Source organism: Ambystoma mexicanum, chromosome 1p (assembly GCF_040938575.1).
Source record: "Ambystoma mexicanum isolate Mex_15411 chromosome 1p, UKY_AmexF1_1, whole genome shotgun sequence".
NCBI classification, from domain to species: domain Eukaryota; kingdom Metazoa; phylum Chordata; class Amphibia; order Caudata; family Ambystomatidae; genus Ambystoma; species Ambystoma mexicanum.
The window spans coordinates 1003195743-1003212304 of NC_090921.1; the positions used below are offsets into that span (position 1 = coordinate 1003195743).

Sequence of the window (16562 nt, forward strand, 5' to 3'; positions counted from 1 at the left end):
CTATTAGTAGGCAGCGATGTCCCTGTTGTGAAACAGACCTGTCTGAATGATCCAGGTGACTGATAGCTATTGATTACAGTTCTCCTGCACGGGCACCAAGTGTTTATTATTTGTTTTATGTTTTATTATTTGTAATGCGCAAGCGTACCCGAGGGTATCAGGGCGCAGCCTTTACAAGAATATGCGAAGCTTGGTTACAGTAGTCATAGAATATACAGAGAGACATGAAGGTACACCGATATTATATAAATATCAACAAATAATTACATAGATATTATATACATATAGACAAGTGAGCGCACAAGGTTACAGTGTGTGTGGGTAGCACGAGAAGGGGCTAGCCTGGCGCTTAAGTATCTTTGGCGGCCTACGTTTTCAGCCATGAAACTACATTGGATCGGAAGTTCTGGTAGGGCAGGTCCGCTCTGAGATTTGGCTGTAAGGAGTTGCACAGTTAGGCTGCTTTCACTGGGAAGCTGTTACCCCCTATGGTGGCACATTTAAAGTTAGGGACAGAAAGGCAGTCTTTGTATGCAGTTCTGGTGGGTCTCAGGGAGGGTTGTCTGTGGAATCTATTTATCAGGTAGGTAGGGGCAGCATTACTAAGGGATTTGTGAGTGAGCGATGCGGTTTTTAAGAGAATTTTGTTGTTGATAGATAGCCAGTTGCTCTGTTCACTAAGTCCTGAGATATGCTCTCTTCTGGAGATGCCCAAAGCCGCTCTAAGGGCATTATTCTGGAGAGTTTGTAATTTACTAGTGGTAGCCTTGGATGATCCCAGATAGAAGGCGTTACAATAGTCTAGGCGGGACAGTATAAGGGCTCTAGCGAGGGTTAGGCAGCTAGTGTCAGACAGAAATAGTTTAGCTGTGCGGATTAATTTACACGTATATGCCGTGGAGGAGGCCAGGGAGCTCACCTGTTTTCTGAAGGAGAAATTAGAGTCCAGGTAAAAGCACAGAGTTTTGACCTCTTGTCCCACCTTGATGTTGTTACCATTGATCGTGAAGGAGTTGTAGGCAGGGCCAAGTTTCTTTAAAGTGGATGTAGTGCCTAGGATGATGAGTTCAGTTTTATCATGATTCAGGCGTAGTCCATGTATGGCCATCCATGCCTGGATGATGATGTACACCCTATTTAGCAAGGCAAAATCCTTTCCATAATCTCCAGAAAGCGGAAGGAGGATCTGGGTATCATCTGCATAGTTGGTGTAGGTGATACCGAGATGATCCAAATCATCGAAAAGGGGCTTGGTAAATATGTTGTATAGTGTGGGGGAGACACAGGAGCCTTGCGGGACGCCACAGGTGATGGGTATAGGGTCTGCGGCTGCAGTAGGTGAGAAGACCCTCATGGTTCTACCGTTGAGAAAAGAGGTAATCCAGGTGATGGCCTCAGCCGAGAAGTGAGCTGATGTGTGGAGGTTTGTGCATAGGACAGAGTGAGCGACCAGGTCGAAATCTGCAGACAGATTGAGGAGGAGCAGTAGGGCAACTTGGCCGTTGTCTCTGGGCGTATCGATCTGGGCTTTCAAGTCGATGAGGGCTGTTTCGGTTCCATGTTGAGGGCGGAACCCTGATTGTCTTGAGCCTAATAGATGGTGTTCTTCCAAATATTTCTGTATTTGTACATAGGCGACCTTGTCCAGGATTTTTAGTAGGAAGGGAACGGTCGTTATACGTCTGTAGTTAGTGGGTGTGGCTGGGTCAAGTGTGGGTTTTTTTAATAGTGGAAGTACCCAGGATTGTTTCAGATTGGTGGTGATGGAGCCAGTGGTGAAGGAGGTGTTAATCAGTTTCGTGATGAAGGGGGAGAGGTCGCGGGCGGCATCTTTAATGAGCAGTACCGGGCACAGGTCTCCCTGACAGTTGGAAGGTTTCAGAGACAGGATGATTTTTTCTACTTCAAGAATTGTAACTTTAGAGAAGCTAAAGTGAGGGAGATCTGTGAGCGTGGGCGTATCTGGTGTTTTTGAGGGACACTTTTTTACAGGAAATTTTGGTTTGGAGGGTTGCGATTTTGTTGGCTAGGGCACTTTGGATTTCTGAACACCAATTTTTGTCTTTAGTACAGGTGTCCGGAAGTACTATGGGGGTTTCAACTTCCTTAAGGATGGAGAATAGTTCCTTCATGTTTAATTTCGCTTGGGATATGCGAGAGTCAAAGGAGGTTCGTTTAGCCAGGTAGATTTCTTTTTTGTAGAGTGTGGCTAGTTTGGAGAGTTTGAGTTTATTCACGGCTAAAGGGGATTTTTTCCAAGTGGCCTCACAGTTCCTTTTTTGCTGCCTTAAATGTTTAAGGAATGGAGTGTACCATTTGTTTAGGTGCGTATTCGGTTTACTTGGTCTCAGTTTGAGGGGGCAATTAGGTCCAGCGAAGTGGCCATGATCTTGTTATATTCTTCAACCAGGGTCTCTGGGTCCAGGTTGTCTGGAAGTGTGTTGAGTGTAGGGAGTAGGTTCGGGATGAGTCTTTCAGCTGTCATATTCTTCTTATTTCTAGTGAGGGTGGGCGGGGCCCTGATAATGGGTGGGGGTCTGTCAGTAGAGAGCAGGAACGAGACCAGGTGGTGGTCGGTCCAGGCTAGTAGTGAGATATTTGTAATGTTCGCTAGACAGTTGTAATCAGCCACCCAGTCGAGTGTTCTGCCTTTAGAATGTGTAGGTGCAATACTTCTTTGCGCGGAACCTAGTTGCGAGAGAGTGTTGACTATGGTGCTGGCAGAATGGTCTTCAGGATCATTGTAGCCCATGTTGAAGTCACCCAGGGTGAGGACTTAGGTAGAGCTGGTAAGGTTACGGGAGAGGATAGTAGCATTGGCTTCAATCTATGGCCCCAATGAAGGCCAAGATGTCTGTATACAAAAACTGGCTTCTGATGTAGCGGCCTTTGCGGCAGGTTTTCTTATTATGGGGGGCCCTTTAACACTACACTCGACCCAAAGATAGACAAGATTCTTTTTCCTCCATCCAGAGACTACCGCAATGCCAAGCTATGACACACATGCTCAAGGAATTGAATGTTATTGACGCCTGGAGAGTTTTACATATGTCTGAAAGAGATTTTACATTCTTTTCCCCAGTTCACTGAGGACACTCAAAGTTAGTATCACCCATCATCCTTACCTGTTCCCTTGTTCATCAGGGAGACTTGACGATGTAAAGCCAGTTCCTGTGGGACGCCACAATGTTTCAGAGGTGTATCAAAAACGCATTGATGCATCACTACGCTAATGATGCTGGCGCGATTCCCATACAGAAAGGGCAGGAACCTGACTTGCATCCCATACAGCTGGTGACAGGCACGGTGGTGCGGTGCCATGATGTATTTCCCCTCCTCAGGCCAGCAAGTCCGGATTTAGCAGGATAAAACCGATGGAATTGGCAGTGAAGACGAGGAGCAGAGACATTACTAGCAGGTTCCCAAGACTTATCAGCGGGATGGAATCATTCAGGTACTGGAGATGACTCCAATGTATCCTGGAATCACATATGCCTTACACTTTGTACTCAGATCCAGAACAGGTGTTAATCAGAGGAGGGAGAGGTAATGACTCAGTGGGAAAATGGCTTTGGGTGAAGTGTTTCAGAAGAGACACATAGAAGCTAGGGTGCATCCTCTTCCAAGAAGGAGGCAGACGAAGACGGTAAGGCGCAGGGTTGACCTGAGCCAGGATAGTAAAAGGAACAAACTACTTAGGTCCCAGTTTGGTTACTGTGAGCCGAGTGGGTAAGTATTTGGAAGCTAACCAAACCTTCTGTCCTGTGGAGTATACCGGCTCCTGTGAACAACACGTACATCTGATTTCCTTTTGTGCACTTCCCTGGTGTCCATGGCCTTTTTGTATCCTTCAGGAATGAGATCCGCCAAGGCTCTTTATATCCTGGTTGCCCTGCGATAGGGTGAATGTAGATGCGTCATTACACTCATGACACAGTTGTGACACTCATACAGGAAGCAAAAAAAAAGAGGTGATGGCTGGAAAGTTTAGAATGAATCTTAACCTCTGACATTGCTCTGGGCAACCCCCCAGACCATCGTTCATCGCCTGCCAAGTCATTTCAGAAGTTGAAAGACCATATGCAAATCAGGTTGGTCCCACCCCAAAAAGTGCAGTCCAGCCCGAACTGCTATGTCACATCCCTTCTGCACCAGACCATAAGCATCCCCAGACATGTTCCGGCCTTGTTGGGCCTCATCAGTGAGGAGTAGCTGGGCTGCTACCATTGGTGGAAGTACCTGACTGATTTGCATATGGCTGGAGCCCTACTGAAATGGCGCAGACAGACTAAAAAACAGGGGTGTGGAAGGTTGCCCACAGCAATGCCAGTGCTTCAGATTTATTCCAAACCTTCCACCCATCACTTTTTTGGTTGTAGTTTGTCTCCCTATGTGAGAGAGGGTTTGCCCAGATGTGGGTCCCTTGCTCAGAGCGCCATAGGGAACCAAGCTGCACCTCACTGAGGAGGCCCAACAAGGCTGAAACATGTCTGGGGTTGCTTGTGTTTCCGTGCAGAGGGCACCTGGCCTAGCAGTTCGTGCTGGGCTGCTACCATTGGTTAAGTACCTGACTGATTTGCATATGGCTGGACCTCATTTGCAATGGCGCAGACGGGCTAAAAAACGGTGATGTGGAAGGTTGCCCAGAGCAATGCCAGTGGTTCAGTTTTATTCCAAACCTTCCACCATCACGTTTTTGGTTGTAGTTTGTCCCCCATACAGGAGGGGCAGGCACCTGACCTTCGTCCCATACAACCAGTGATATGCATGGCTGTGTGGCACGGCAACAGTTAGACTTTCTTCTTTTCTCACCAATATTCGTACCCCGCTGGCAGAAATCGAATAGGGCCAGGACTCCTAACTGATCATTCCCAGCAGCTTGGCAGGCTCATCAAATAATAATACCCCCAATCCTCCTTGGTGCCTCAAAGAGACGTTTTTAATGGACCTGGTCCAATGATAAGAAATAGTGGGCATCATTAACCAAGGACTTGCCCGCTCGCGAAGACTAGTAACAGTGTTAGTCCTGGTGTGTGGGACACTGGAAAGGCAGCACCCAGAACCAATGGAAGAAGAGAACTCCAAAAACCTGTGAGCCAGCAACAGCAGAGAAGGGGCAGGGGGTGCAAACACCCAGGAGCTCTAAGATCTGAGGTGCCTGAGGGTTCAAGAACCCTGCGAGTCTGCCACTGTAGGACTGACTGGACCTTTGATGCAAGAGGCAGAGTGGGGGGGGGAAACATTTACCTGGAGAAGACCATGCAGACTCTTATTATTACTGTTATCCTGTATGGGCAGTTCCTGTTACCCTTGGTTACCCACAGTGTGCACAATCCCTAATGAACCTGGTAGAATGCAAGCAATGTGGTCTTGGCATCCTTCCTGGTCTTTGCTGTGCAAGTGACAGTACACAAAAGAAATGTTCAGTTGTGTCATCATTGTTACATCACCAAATGTAGAAGTTGAAATCAATGTGTCTTGTTAATGAGCCTATTAGGATGCAATAACAGTTGTCAAATGTCACATGAGAGCAAGAGCTGGCACGTTTCATTTAAAGTGACAAGCAATGAAAACACTGAGCTTTTCCAGTCTATATATTTTTTCATGTCATGTTTAAACTTAATCCAAGTCCCCTTTAATTAGATTCACCATCACCTTTGTTTTTACTTCTCTTAGAAATTTAGTTTGGTGGGATTTCCCTCCAGTGGATTATTCTAAGCCACCCCTCGTCCCCCGGCACCCCCTTCCAGACACCGGTGAAGTGAAATACCGAGCAACCCCTTTTCACTTTCAACTCCAATGATGTAACACTGCCTCCGACCATGTTATTGTAAGTCGAGCTAGTTGACTACTGTAAAATGGTATTGTTGCAACTGAACAATATCACTGTTTGCTACTAATATGAGACTGAAGGAACAACTACTTACCAGAATGTATATACATTTGAAGTAATAACATAGAAAAAGCAAAAATCCTATCAGGAGAGCGTGTTCAGTGTTTCACATTACGTTTGTATTACAATAAAAAATGGTGTACCAGTAGATTGGGAAGTATGTGTTTATGGAAAAGAAATATTTTTAAAATAGGGATGTTTTTCCATTATTTTTGTTTGTTTTTTTAGGGATGTTTATATATTTCTCGCCTAACTCCACATTGAAGTGGATCGCTTCCCGCAGGACAAGATTTACATATGTGAGTAGCAGGTTACATAGGCACGCTGGACGGATGTTTTCACAAGTCACATAATGTCTGTGCTAATCACAAGTTTACATACATCGTGGTTTGCAATATGTATGGGAGTTGAGGTAAACAAGAAAAGGAGAGGATGATAAGGGATTGTGTGTACGCAGGATAAGGCGAAGGTTTGTCGGTTCCTTCCAGAAATGATGGACAGGAGAAGCGGGCCTGTGGCATGGAGCAGTTTGTTCCATAGGTTATGCCGCAGATGGAGAAGTCTTTTCTTCTGAAGCAGGTAATGGGAGGTTTGTAGGCCGGGCACCTCTGGACGCCCCCCCCAAACCCATTCTTATCAGGAACATGTGCCCAAGTGACTAGTTCCTGGGACATCAGGTGATCAGGATGCGCAAGTTGCTCCTTGCCACGCATGACCGAAGCTGATTGATGGATCGAATGCACGCAATCAGCCTTGTGCATTGGTGGCAATCCACCCATGCGCTCTCTGATTGCATGATGTTGTCACAGCTTTCCACACACTCGTGAAATGTGCATCTGCTAAATTATGGATTTGTGGTAGGTGCCTTATGGCCACAAATCCCAAATAATCCGACCCCTGCTCTTCCGCTTACAATCTTTGGGAATGGAGTAAGCCCATTGGTGCTGTGGCTGGTGCCGGAGCCTTCGGAGAGAGGTGACGTTTCTCGGTAGGCAGCCATTATGTGGCTGACTAGAAGCAGACCACGAATTTCGCAGGACCAGAAGTTATGCATAAGATCCAGAGTGTAATGGCTTGAACACTGCAGCAGCAGTGACAATAACCCCCCCCACCCCCAAATGAAATTGGAGTATTCTAAAATACCCAAGCGAAAAGCTGAGCTAGTCTGATTAGTCTTGCCCCCAAAAAGAGACCAACCATGGAACATAGGGAGCGGGCTGCGTCTAGAACCGACTATATTAAATACATTGAATTAAGCAGTTTCAAAGATACTGCACGTAAGTTCCCTGAAAGTGACATAGAACATTAAAGAATTGAGGGCTCTCAATGCTTCACTTTTACGGGAGAGTAAAGCATTGGAGGGCCGTACAGAAAGAACTGAGACCTACTAGACTAGAGAGTCACCTTCATAGGGATTCTAAATGAGTTCCATTGCAATTCGATGCAAGCATTCGAGGACCAGGGACAGGCAAACATGAAAGTTGAGATTGTTGCTGCTTAAGAATTGAGTCTAAGTGGAAGAGTCCACCACAAAAAACGGGACCACCTACTAAGAGACACAATTAAGAGTAGTCTGATGCTAGGGAAGGTGTGAAAACAGAAACGGACATCTTTTCCCAAGTAGCCACTGAAACAAGCATTCAGGGGCTATGAAGTCACAGCGGTAACGCACTTCTCTGCAAACCTTAAAGTAACCTATGGGAAAGGAACCCACATTTTCCAGAAACGAGGTCAAGGCCAAAATATTGATGGAACCATGGAGAAATGAGAAATAAGTGGACCCAGATGAGTAAGGCCAGAACCAGAAAAGGACAACACAGACATCAAAGTGTGAGTGTAACTCATATGAGTATCTTTGTGAAGAAAGGGGAAACTTAGCTGAGAATGTGCCGCCTTCTGTATGCAGCGAGGGCAATCGTGCATTGGCAAGTGGAGATTATAGAAACGATTCTTGCTGGCATGGTGAAGCTAAAAGACTTCCCACAGATATAAACTAGAAGGTTGGGGACCAGCAGATTAAGGAATTCATCTTTTCACCAACTCCATCCTTTCTACTCCCCAATAACCGAGTATGACATGGAGGAAGAGTCTAGACAATTGCTGTGAAGTCAGATCTATGATCCATTCTAGGGGCTTGCCCAAAAGATGTTTTATTCTGCTGCTTTCATGCACATGAAAACCGTAATGTACTCTTAAAAAGGAATTTACAATTACTTTCTGGAGAGGTATTTCAGATCTAGTATTACCTACACGCATATTTTTTATTTGGATCCTCGGTCATATCATGATTCTTGAAAATAACCACTGCTTAACACTGTGAGTACACTTCTCTTTCAGATATCATCCACAATCAAATAGAAGAATGGAGCACCCCTTTTAATGTGATAGATCTGACCTCAGTCGTATGTTATTCAGACGGGTATAGGAATCCTCCTCTTGGTGTGACTTGAAGTGAGTTGTACCATATGGAGAGAGGCAGAAGGACATCAGCTTTTGATGCGATGGCTATCATTTGATTCTGGCAATACATAACGCTATTTTAAGATCATGCTCTTGTTCTGTGGGTTACCATATAGTCTTGAGTAGAGTCAAGGACTGGTTATGTCGTGGGAAGATTATTGTTGATATTGAAAGGGGGTTTTAGACGGGTACCATAGAACAGTGCATGTTATCAGTGTTTACAGAGTAATGTAGCAAGCCTACTGTGTTAGTGACTCATAAGCATCTTACCATGAAGGTCACCCGATTCTCGTACTGGAGCTTTGCATGAAGATATCGTGGAACATCGCATTCCTTGGCAACTGCCTCCACTCTGAAAATGACAACCACCTCTGTAATGACACCTGTTGGAGAAAATGGCAGCGTCAATGACAGAACCAAGATACCCTCAATGGGGTTGCAACCCCAGCCTACATCTGCATGTTGCCTGGAGTATCCCATTAGCTCTTGTCCGTTACCCAGCCATGCTGATCGTTGCCACCCATTAGCTGATTTCACCCAGACTATTTCACTATTGAAATGTCCGTATGCCACAGTTCACCCCTTGCCCTCACTAACATCACCTCAGCCTTAGAACACTCTGTGTTATAATTGGTGCAGGGAAATATGCGTCCAGAACCTCACCTTGCTGGTCGCAGAGGTTTTAAGAGCCCATGGGCCTGATTACAAGTTTGTCAGCAGTGGAATCATGCAGACCCTTCTGGGTACTGGACATCTCCTGCATGTGGAAATGTTACACGCCACTGAACCCACAGAGGATGTCCCCACATTCCCTCTACAGTACACGCAACTGAACCCACAGAGGATACCCCCACATTCCCTCTACATTACACCCCACTTAACCCACAAAGGATACCCCCAAATTCCCTCTACAGTACACGCCACTGAATCCACAGAGGATACCCCACAATGCCTCTACAGTACACCCCACTGAACCCACAGAGGGTACCCCACATTCCCTCTGTAGTACACCCCACTGAACCCACAGAGGATACCCCCACATTCCCTCTAAGGTACACGCCACTGAACCCACAGAGGATACCCCCACATTCCCTCTACAGTACACGTCACTGAGTCCATAGAGGATACCCCCATATTCCCTCTTCAGTACACGCCACTGAACCCACAGAGGATACCCCCACATTCCCTCAACATTACACCCCACTTAACCCACAGAGGATAACCCCAAATTCCCTCTACAGTACACGCCACTGAACCCACAGAGGATACCCCCACATTCCCTCTACATTACACCCCACTTAACCCACAGAGGATAGCCCCAAATTCCCTCTACAGTACACACCACTGAACCCACAGAGGGTACCCCACATTCCCTCTGTAGTACACCCCATTGAACCCACAGAGGATACCCCCACATTCCCTCTAAGGTACACGCCACTGAACCCACAGAGGATGTCGCCACATTCCCTCTACAGTACACCCCACTGAACCCACAGAGGATACCCCCACATTCCCTCTTCAGTACACGCCACTGAACCCACAGAGGATGTCCCCACATTACCTCTACAGTACACCCCACCGAACCCACAGAGGATACCCCCACATTCCCTCTTCAGTACACGCAACTGAAACCACAGAGGATACCCCCACATTCCCTCTTCAGTACACGCCACTGAACCCACAGAGGATACCCCCACATTCCCTCTACATTACACCCCACTTAACCCACAGAGGATAACCCCAAATTCCCTCTACAGTACACACCACTGAACCAACAGAGGGTACCCCACATTCCCTCTGTAATACACCCCACTGAACCCACAGAGGATACCCCCACATTTCCTCTAAGGTACACGCCACTGAACCCACAGAGGATGTCCCCACATTCCCTCTACAGTACACGCAACTGAACCTACAGAGGATACCCCCCATATTCCCTCTACAGTACACCCCACTGAACCCACAGATGGTACCCCATGTTCCCTCAACAGTACACCCCACTGAACCCACAGAGGATGTCTCCACATTCCCTCTACAGTACACGTCATTTAACACACGGAGGATACCCCCACATTCCCCCTACAGTACACCCCACTGAACACACAGAGGATACCCCCACATTCCCTCTAAGGTACACGCTACTGAACCCACAGAAGATACCCCCACATCCCCTCTACAGTACACCCCACTGAACCCACAGAGGATGTCCCCACATTCTCTGTACAGTACACACCACTGAACCCACAGAGGATAACCCCAAATTCCCTCTACAGTACACACCACTGAACCAACAGAGGGTACCCCACATTCCCTCTGTAATACACCCCACTGAACCCACAGAGGATACCCCCACATTTCCTCTAAGGTACACGCCACTGAACCCACAGAGGATGTCCCCACATTCCCTCTACAGTACACGCAACTGAACCTACAGAGGATACCCCCCATATTCCCTCTACAGTACACCCCACTGAACCCACAGATGGTACCCCATGTTCCCTCAACAGTACACCCCACTGAACCCACAGAGGATGTCTCCACATTCCCTCTACAGTACACGTCATTTAACACACGGAGGATACCCCCACATTCCCTCTACAGTACACCCCACTGAACACACAGAGGATACCCCCACATTCCCTCTAAGGTACACGCTACTGAACCCACAGAGGATACCCCCACATCCCCTCTACAGTACACCCCACTGAACCCACAGAGGATGTCCCCACATTCTCTGTACAGTACACACCACTGAACCCACAGAGAATACCCGCACATTCCCTCTACAGTCCACGGCACTAAGCCCACAGAGGATACCCCATATTCCCTCTACAGTACACGTCATTTAACACACGGTGGATACCCCCACATTCCCTCTACAGTACACACCACTGAACCCACAGAGAATACCTGCACATTCCCTCTACAGTCCACGCCACTAAGCCCACAGAGAATACCCCATATTCCCTCTACAGTACACGTCATTTAACACACAGAGGATACCCCCACATTCCCTCTACAGTAGACACCACTGAACCCACAGAGGATACCCCCACATTCCCTCTACAGTCCACGCCACTAAGCCCACAGAGGATACCCCCACATTCCCTCTACAGTCCACGCCACTAAGCCCACAGAGGATACCCCCACAACCCCTCTACAGTGCACGTCATTTAACACACGGAGGATACCCCCACATTCCCTCTACAGTAGACGCCACTGAACCCACAGAGGATACCCCCACATTCCCTCTACAGTCCACGCCACTAAGCCCACAGAGGATACCCCCACATTCCCTCTACAGTAGACTCCATTGAACCCGCAGAGGACCCCCCATTCCCTCTACAGTACACGCCACTGATTCCACAGAGGATACCCCCACATTCCCTCTACAGTCCACGCCACTAAGCCCACAGAGGATACCCCCACAACCCCTCTACAGTACACGTCATTTAACACACGGAGGATACCCCCACATTCCCTCTTCAGTACACGCAACTGAAACCACACAGGATACCCCCACATTCCCTCTTCAGTACACGCCACTGAACCCACAGAGGATACCCCCACATTCCCTCTACATTACACCCCACTTAACCCACAGAGGATAACCCCAAATTCCCTCTACAGTACACACCACTGAACCAACAGAGGGTACCCCACATTCCCTCTGTAATACACCCCACTGAACCCACAGAGGATACCCCCACATTTCCTCTAAGGTACACGCCACTGAACCCACAGAGGATGTCCCCACATTCCCTCTACAGTACACGCAACTGAACCTACAGAGGATACCCCCCATATTCCCTCTACAGTACACCCCACTGAACCCACAGATGGTACCCCATGTTCCCTCAACAGTACACCCCACTGAACCCACAGAGGATGTCTCCACATTCCCTCTACAGTACACGTCATTTAACACACGGAGGATACCCCCACATTCCCTCTACAGTACACCCCACTGAACACACAGAGGATACCCCCACATTCCCTCTAAGGTACACGCTACTGAACCCACAGAGGATACCCCCACATCCCCTCTACAGTACACCCCACTGAACCCACAGAGGATGTCCCCACATTCTCTGTACAGTACACACCACTGAACCCACAGAGAATACCCGCACATTCCCTCTACAGTCCACGGCACTAAGCCCACAGAGGATACCCCATATTCCCTCTACAGTACACGTCATTTAACACACGGTGGATACCCCCACATTCCCTCTACAGTACACACCACTGAACCCACAGAGAATACCTGCACATTCCCTCTACAGTCCACGCCACTAAGCCCACAGAGAATACCCCATATTCCCTCTACAGTACACGTCATTTAACACACGGAGGATACCCCCACATTCCCTCTACAGTAGACACCACTGAACCCACAGAGGATACCCCCACATTCCCTCTACAGTCCATGCCACTAAGCCCACAGAGGATACCCCCACATTCCCTCTACAGTCCACGCCACTAAGCCCACAGAGGATACCCCCACAACCCCTCTACAGTACACGTCATTTAACACACGGAGGATACCCCCACATTCCCTCTACAGTAGACGCCACTGAACCCACAGAGGATACCCCCACATTCCCTCTACAGTCCACGCCACTAAGCCCACAGAGGATACCCCCACATTCCCTCTACAGTAGACTCCATTGAACCCGCAGAGGACCCCCCATTCCCTCTACAGTACACGCCACTGATTCCACAGAGGATACCCCCACATTCCCTCTACAGTAGACGCCACTAAGCCAACAGAGGGTACCCCACATTCCCTTTGTAATACACCCCACTGAACCCACAGAGGATACCCCCACATTTCCTCTAAGGTACACGCCACTGAACCCACAGAGGATGTCCCCACATTCCCTCTACAGTACATGCAACTGAACCTACAGAGGATACCCCCCATATTCCCTTTACAGTACACCCCATTGAACCCACAGAGGGTACCCCATGTTCCCTCAACAGTACACCCCACTGAACCCACAGAGGATGTCTCCACATTCCCTCTAGAGTACACGTCATTTAACACACGGAGGATACCCCCACATTCCCTCTACAGTACACCCCACTGAACACACAGAGGATACCCCCACATTCCCTCTAAGGTACACGCTACTGAACCCACAGAGGATACCCCCATATCCCCTCTACAGTACACCCCACTGAACCCACAGAGGATGTCCCCACATTCTGTGTACAGTACACACCACTGAACCCACAGAGAATACCTGCACATTCCCTCTACAGTCCACGCCACTAAGCCCACAGAGAATACCCCATATTCCCTCTACAGTACACGCCATTTAACACACGGATACCCCCACATTCCCTCTTCAGTAGACGCCACTGAACCCACAGAGGATACCCCCACATTCCCTCTACAGTCCACGCCACTAAGCCCACAGAGGATACCCCCACATTCCCTCTACAGTCCACGCCACTAAGCCCACAGAGGATACCCCCACATCCCCTCTACAGTACACGTCATTTAACACATGGAGGATACCCCCACATTCCCTCTACAGTACACGCCACTGATTCCACAGAGGATACCCCCACATTCCCTCTACAGTAGACACCACTAAGCCCACAGAGGATACCCCCACATTCCCTCTACATTACACCCCACTTAACCCACAGAGGATACCCCCACATTCCCTCTACAGTCCACGCCACTGATTCCACAGAGGATACCCCCACATTCCCTCTACAGTCCACGCCACTAAGCCCACAGAGGATACCCCCACATCCCCTCTACAGTACACGTCATTTAACACACGGAGGATACCCCCACATTCCCTCTACAGTAGACGCCACTGAACCCACAGAGGATACCCCCACATTCCCTCTACAGTCCACGCCACTAAGCCCACAGAGGATACCCCCACATTCCCTCTACAGTAGACTCCATTGAACCCACAGAGGACCCCCCATTCCCTCTACAGTACACGCCACTGATTCCACAGAGGATACCCCCACATTCCCTCTACAGTAGACGCCACTAAGCCAACAGAGGGTACCCCACATTCCCTCTGTAATACACCCCACTGAACTCACAGAGGATACACCCACATTTCCTCTAAGGAACACGCCACTGAACCCACAGAGGATGTCCCCACATTCCCTCTACAGTACACGATACTGAACCTACAGAGGATACCCCCCATATTCCCTCTACAGTACACCCCACTGAACACACAGAGGATACCCCCACATTCCCTCTAAGGTACACGCTACTGAACCCACAGAGGATACCCCCACATCCCCTCTACAGTACACCCCACTGAACCCACAGAGGATGTCCCCACATTCTCTGTACAGTACACACCACTGAACCCACAGAGAATACCCGCACATTCCCTCTACAGTCCACGCCACTAAGCCCACAGAGGATACCCCATATTCCCTCTACAGTACACGTCATTTAACACACGGAGGATACCCCCACATTCACTCTACAGTACACACCACTGAACCCACAGAGAATACCTGCACATTCCCTCTACAGTCCACGCCACTAAGCCCACAGAGAAAACCCCATATTCCCTCTACAGTACACGTCATTTAACACACAGAGGGTACCCCCACATTCCCTCTACAGTAGACGCCACTGAACCCACAGAGGATACCCCCACATTCCCTCTACAGTCCACGCCACTAAGCCCACAGAGGATACCCCCACATTCCCTCTACAGTCCACGCCACTAAGCCCACAGAGGATACCCCCCACATCCCCTCTACAGTACACGTCATTTAACACACGGAGGATACCCCCACATTCCCTCTACAGTACACGCCACTGATTCCACAGAGGATACCCCCACATTCCCTCTACAGTAGACGCCACTAAGCCCACAGAGGATACCCCCACATTCCCTCTACAGTCCACTCCACTAAGCCCACAGAGGATACCCCCACATTCCCTCTACAGTAGACTCCATTGAACCCGCAGAGGACCCCCCATTCCCTCTACAGTACACGCCACTGATTCCACAGAGGATATCCCCACATTCCCTCTACAGTAGACGCCACTAAGCCAACAGAGGGTACCCCACATTCCCTTTGTAATACACCCCACTGAACCCACAGAGGATACCCCCACATTTCCTCTAAGGTACACGCCACTGAACCCACAGAGGATGTCCCCACATTCCCTCTACAGTACATGCAACTGAACCTACAGAGGATACCCCCATATTCCCTCTACAGTACACCCCACTGAACCCACAGAGGGTACCCCATGTTCCCTCAACAGTACACCCCACTGAACTCACAGAGGATGTCTCCACATTCCCTCTAGAGTACACGTCATTTAACACACGGAGGATACCCCCACATTCCCTCTACAGTACACCCCACTGAACACACAGAGGATGCCCCCACATTCCCTCTAAGGTACACGCTACTGAACCCACAGAGGATACCCCCATATCCCCTCTACAGTACACCCCACTGAACCCACAGAGGATGTCCCCACATTCTCTGTACAGTACACACCACTGAACCCACAGAGAATACCCGCACATTCCCTCTACAGTCCACGCCACTAAGCCCACAGAGGATACCCCATATTCCCTCTACAGTATACGCCATTTAACACACGGAGGATACCCCCACATTCACTCTACAGTACACACCACTGAACCCACAGAGAATACCTGCACATTCCCTCTACAGTCCACGCCACTAAGCCCACAGAGAATACCCCATATTCCCTCTACAGTACACGCCATTTAACACACGGAGGATACCCCCACATTCCCTCTTCAGTAGACGCCACTGAACCCACAGAGGATACCCCCACATTCCCTCTACAGTCCACGCCACTAAGCCCACAGAGGATACCCCCACATTCCCTCTACAGTCCACGCCACTAAGCCCACAGAGGATACCCCCACATCCCCTCTACAGTACACGTCATTTAACACATGGAGGATACCCCCACATTCCCTCTACAGTACACGCCACTGATTCCACAGAGGATACCCCCACATTCCCTCTACAGTAGACACCACTAAGCCCACAGAGGATACCCCCACATTCCCTCTACATTACACCCCACTTAACCCACAGAGGATACCCCCACATTCCCTCTACAGTCCACGCCACTGATTCCACAGAGGATACCCCCACATTCCCTCTACAGTCCACGCCACTAAGCCCACAGAGGATACCCCCACATCCCCTC

General features: G+C 48.9%; 1 protein-coding gene across 3 annotated transcripts in view; it reads right to left on the reverse strand.

Moving 5' to 3' along the window:
* Positions 1 to 16562, reverse strand: part of IL34 (interleukin 34) — a 353106-nt gene that overhangs the window by 186780 nt on the left and 149764 nt on the right. For all 3 annotated transcript variants that reach the window (XM_069654917.1, XM_069654923.1, XM_069654908.1), the window contains exon 2: positions 8624 to 8736. In XM_069654917.1, the coding sequence (XP_069511018.1) occupies positions 8624 to 8736 (113 nt within the window). The remainder of the gene's footprint in view (positions 1 to 8623; positions 8737 to 16562) is intronic.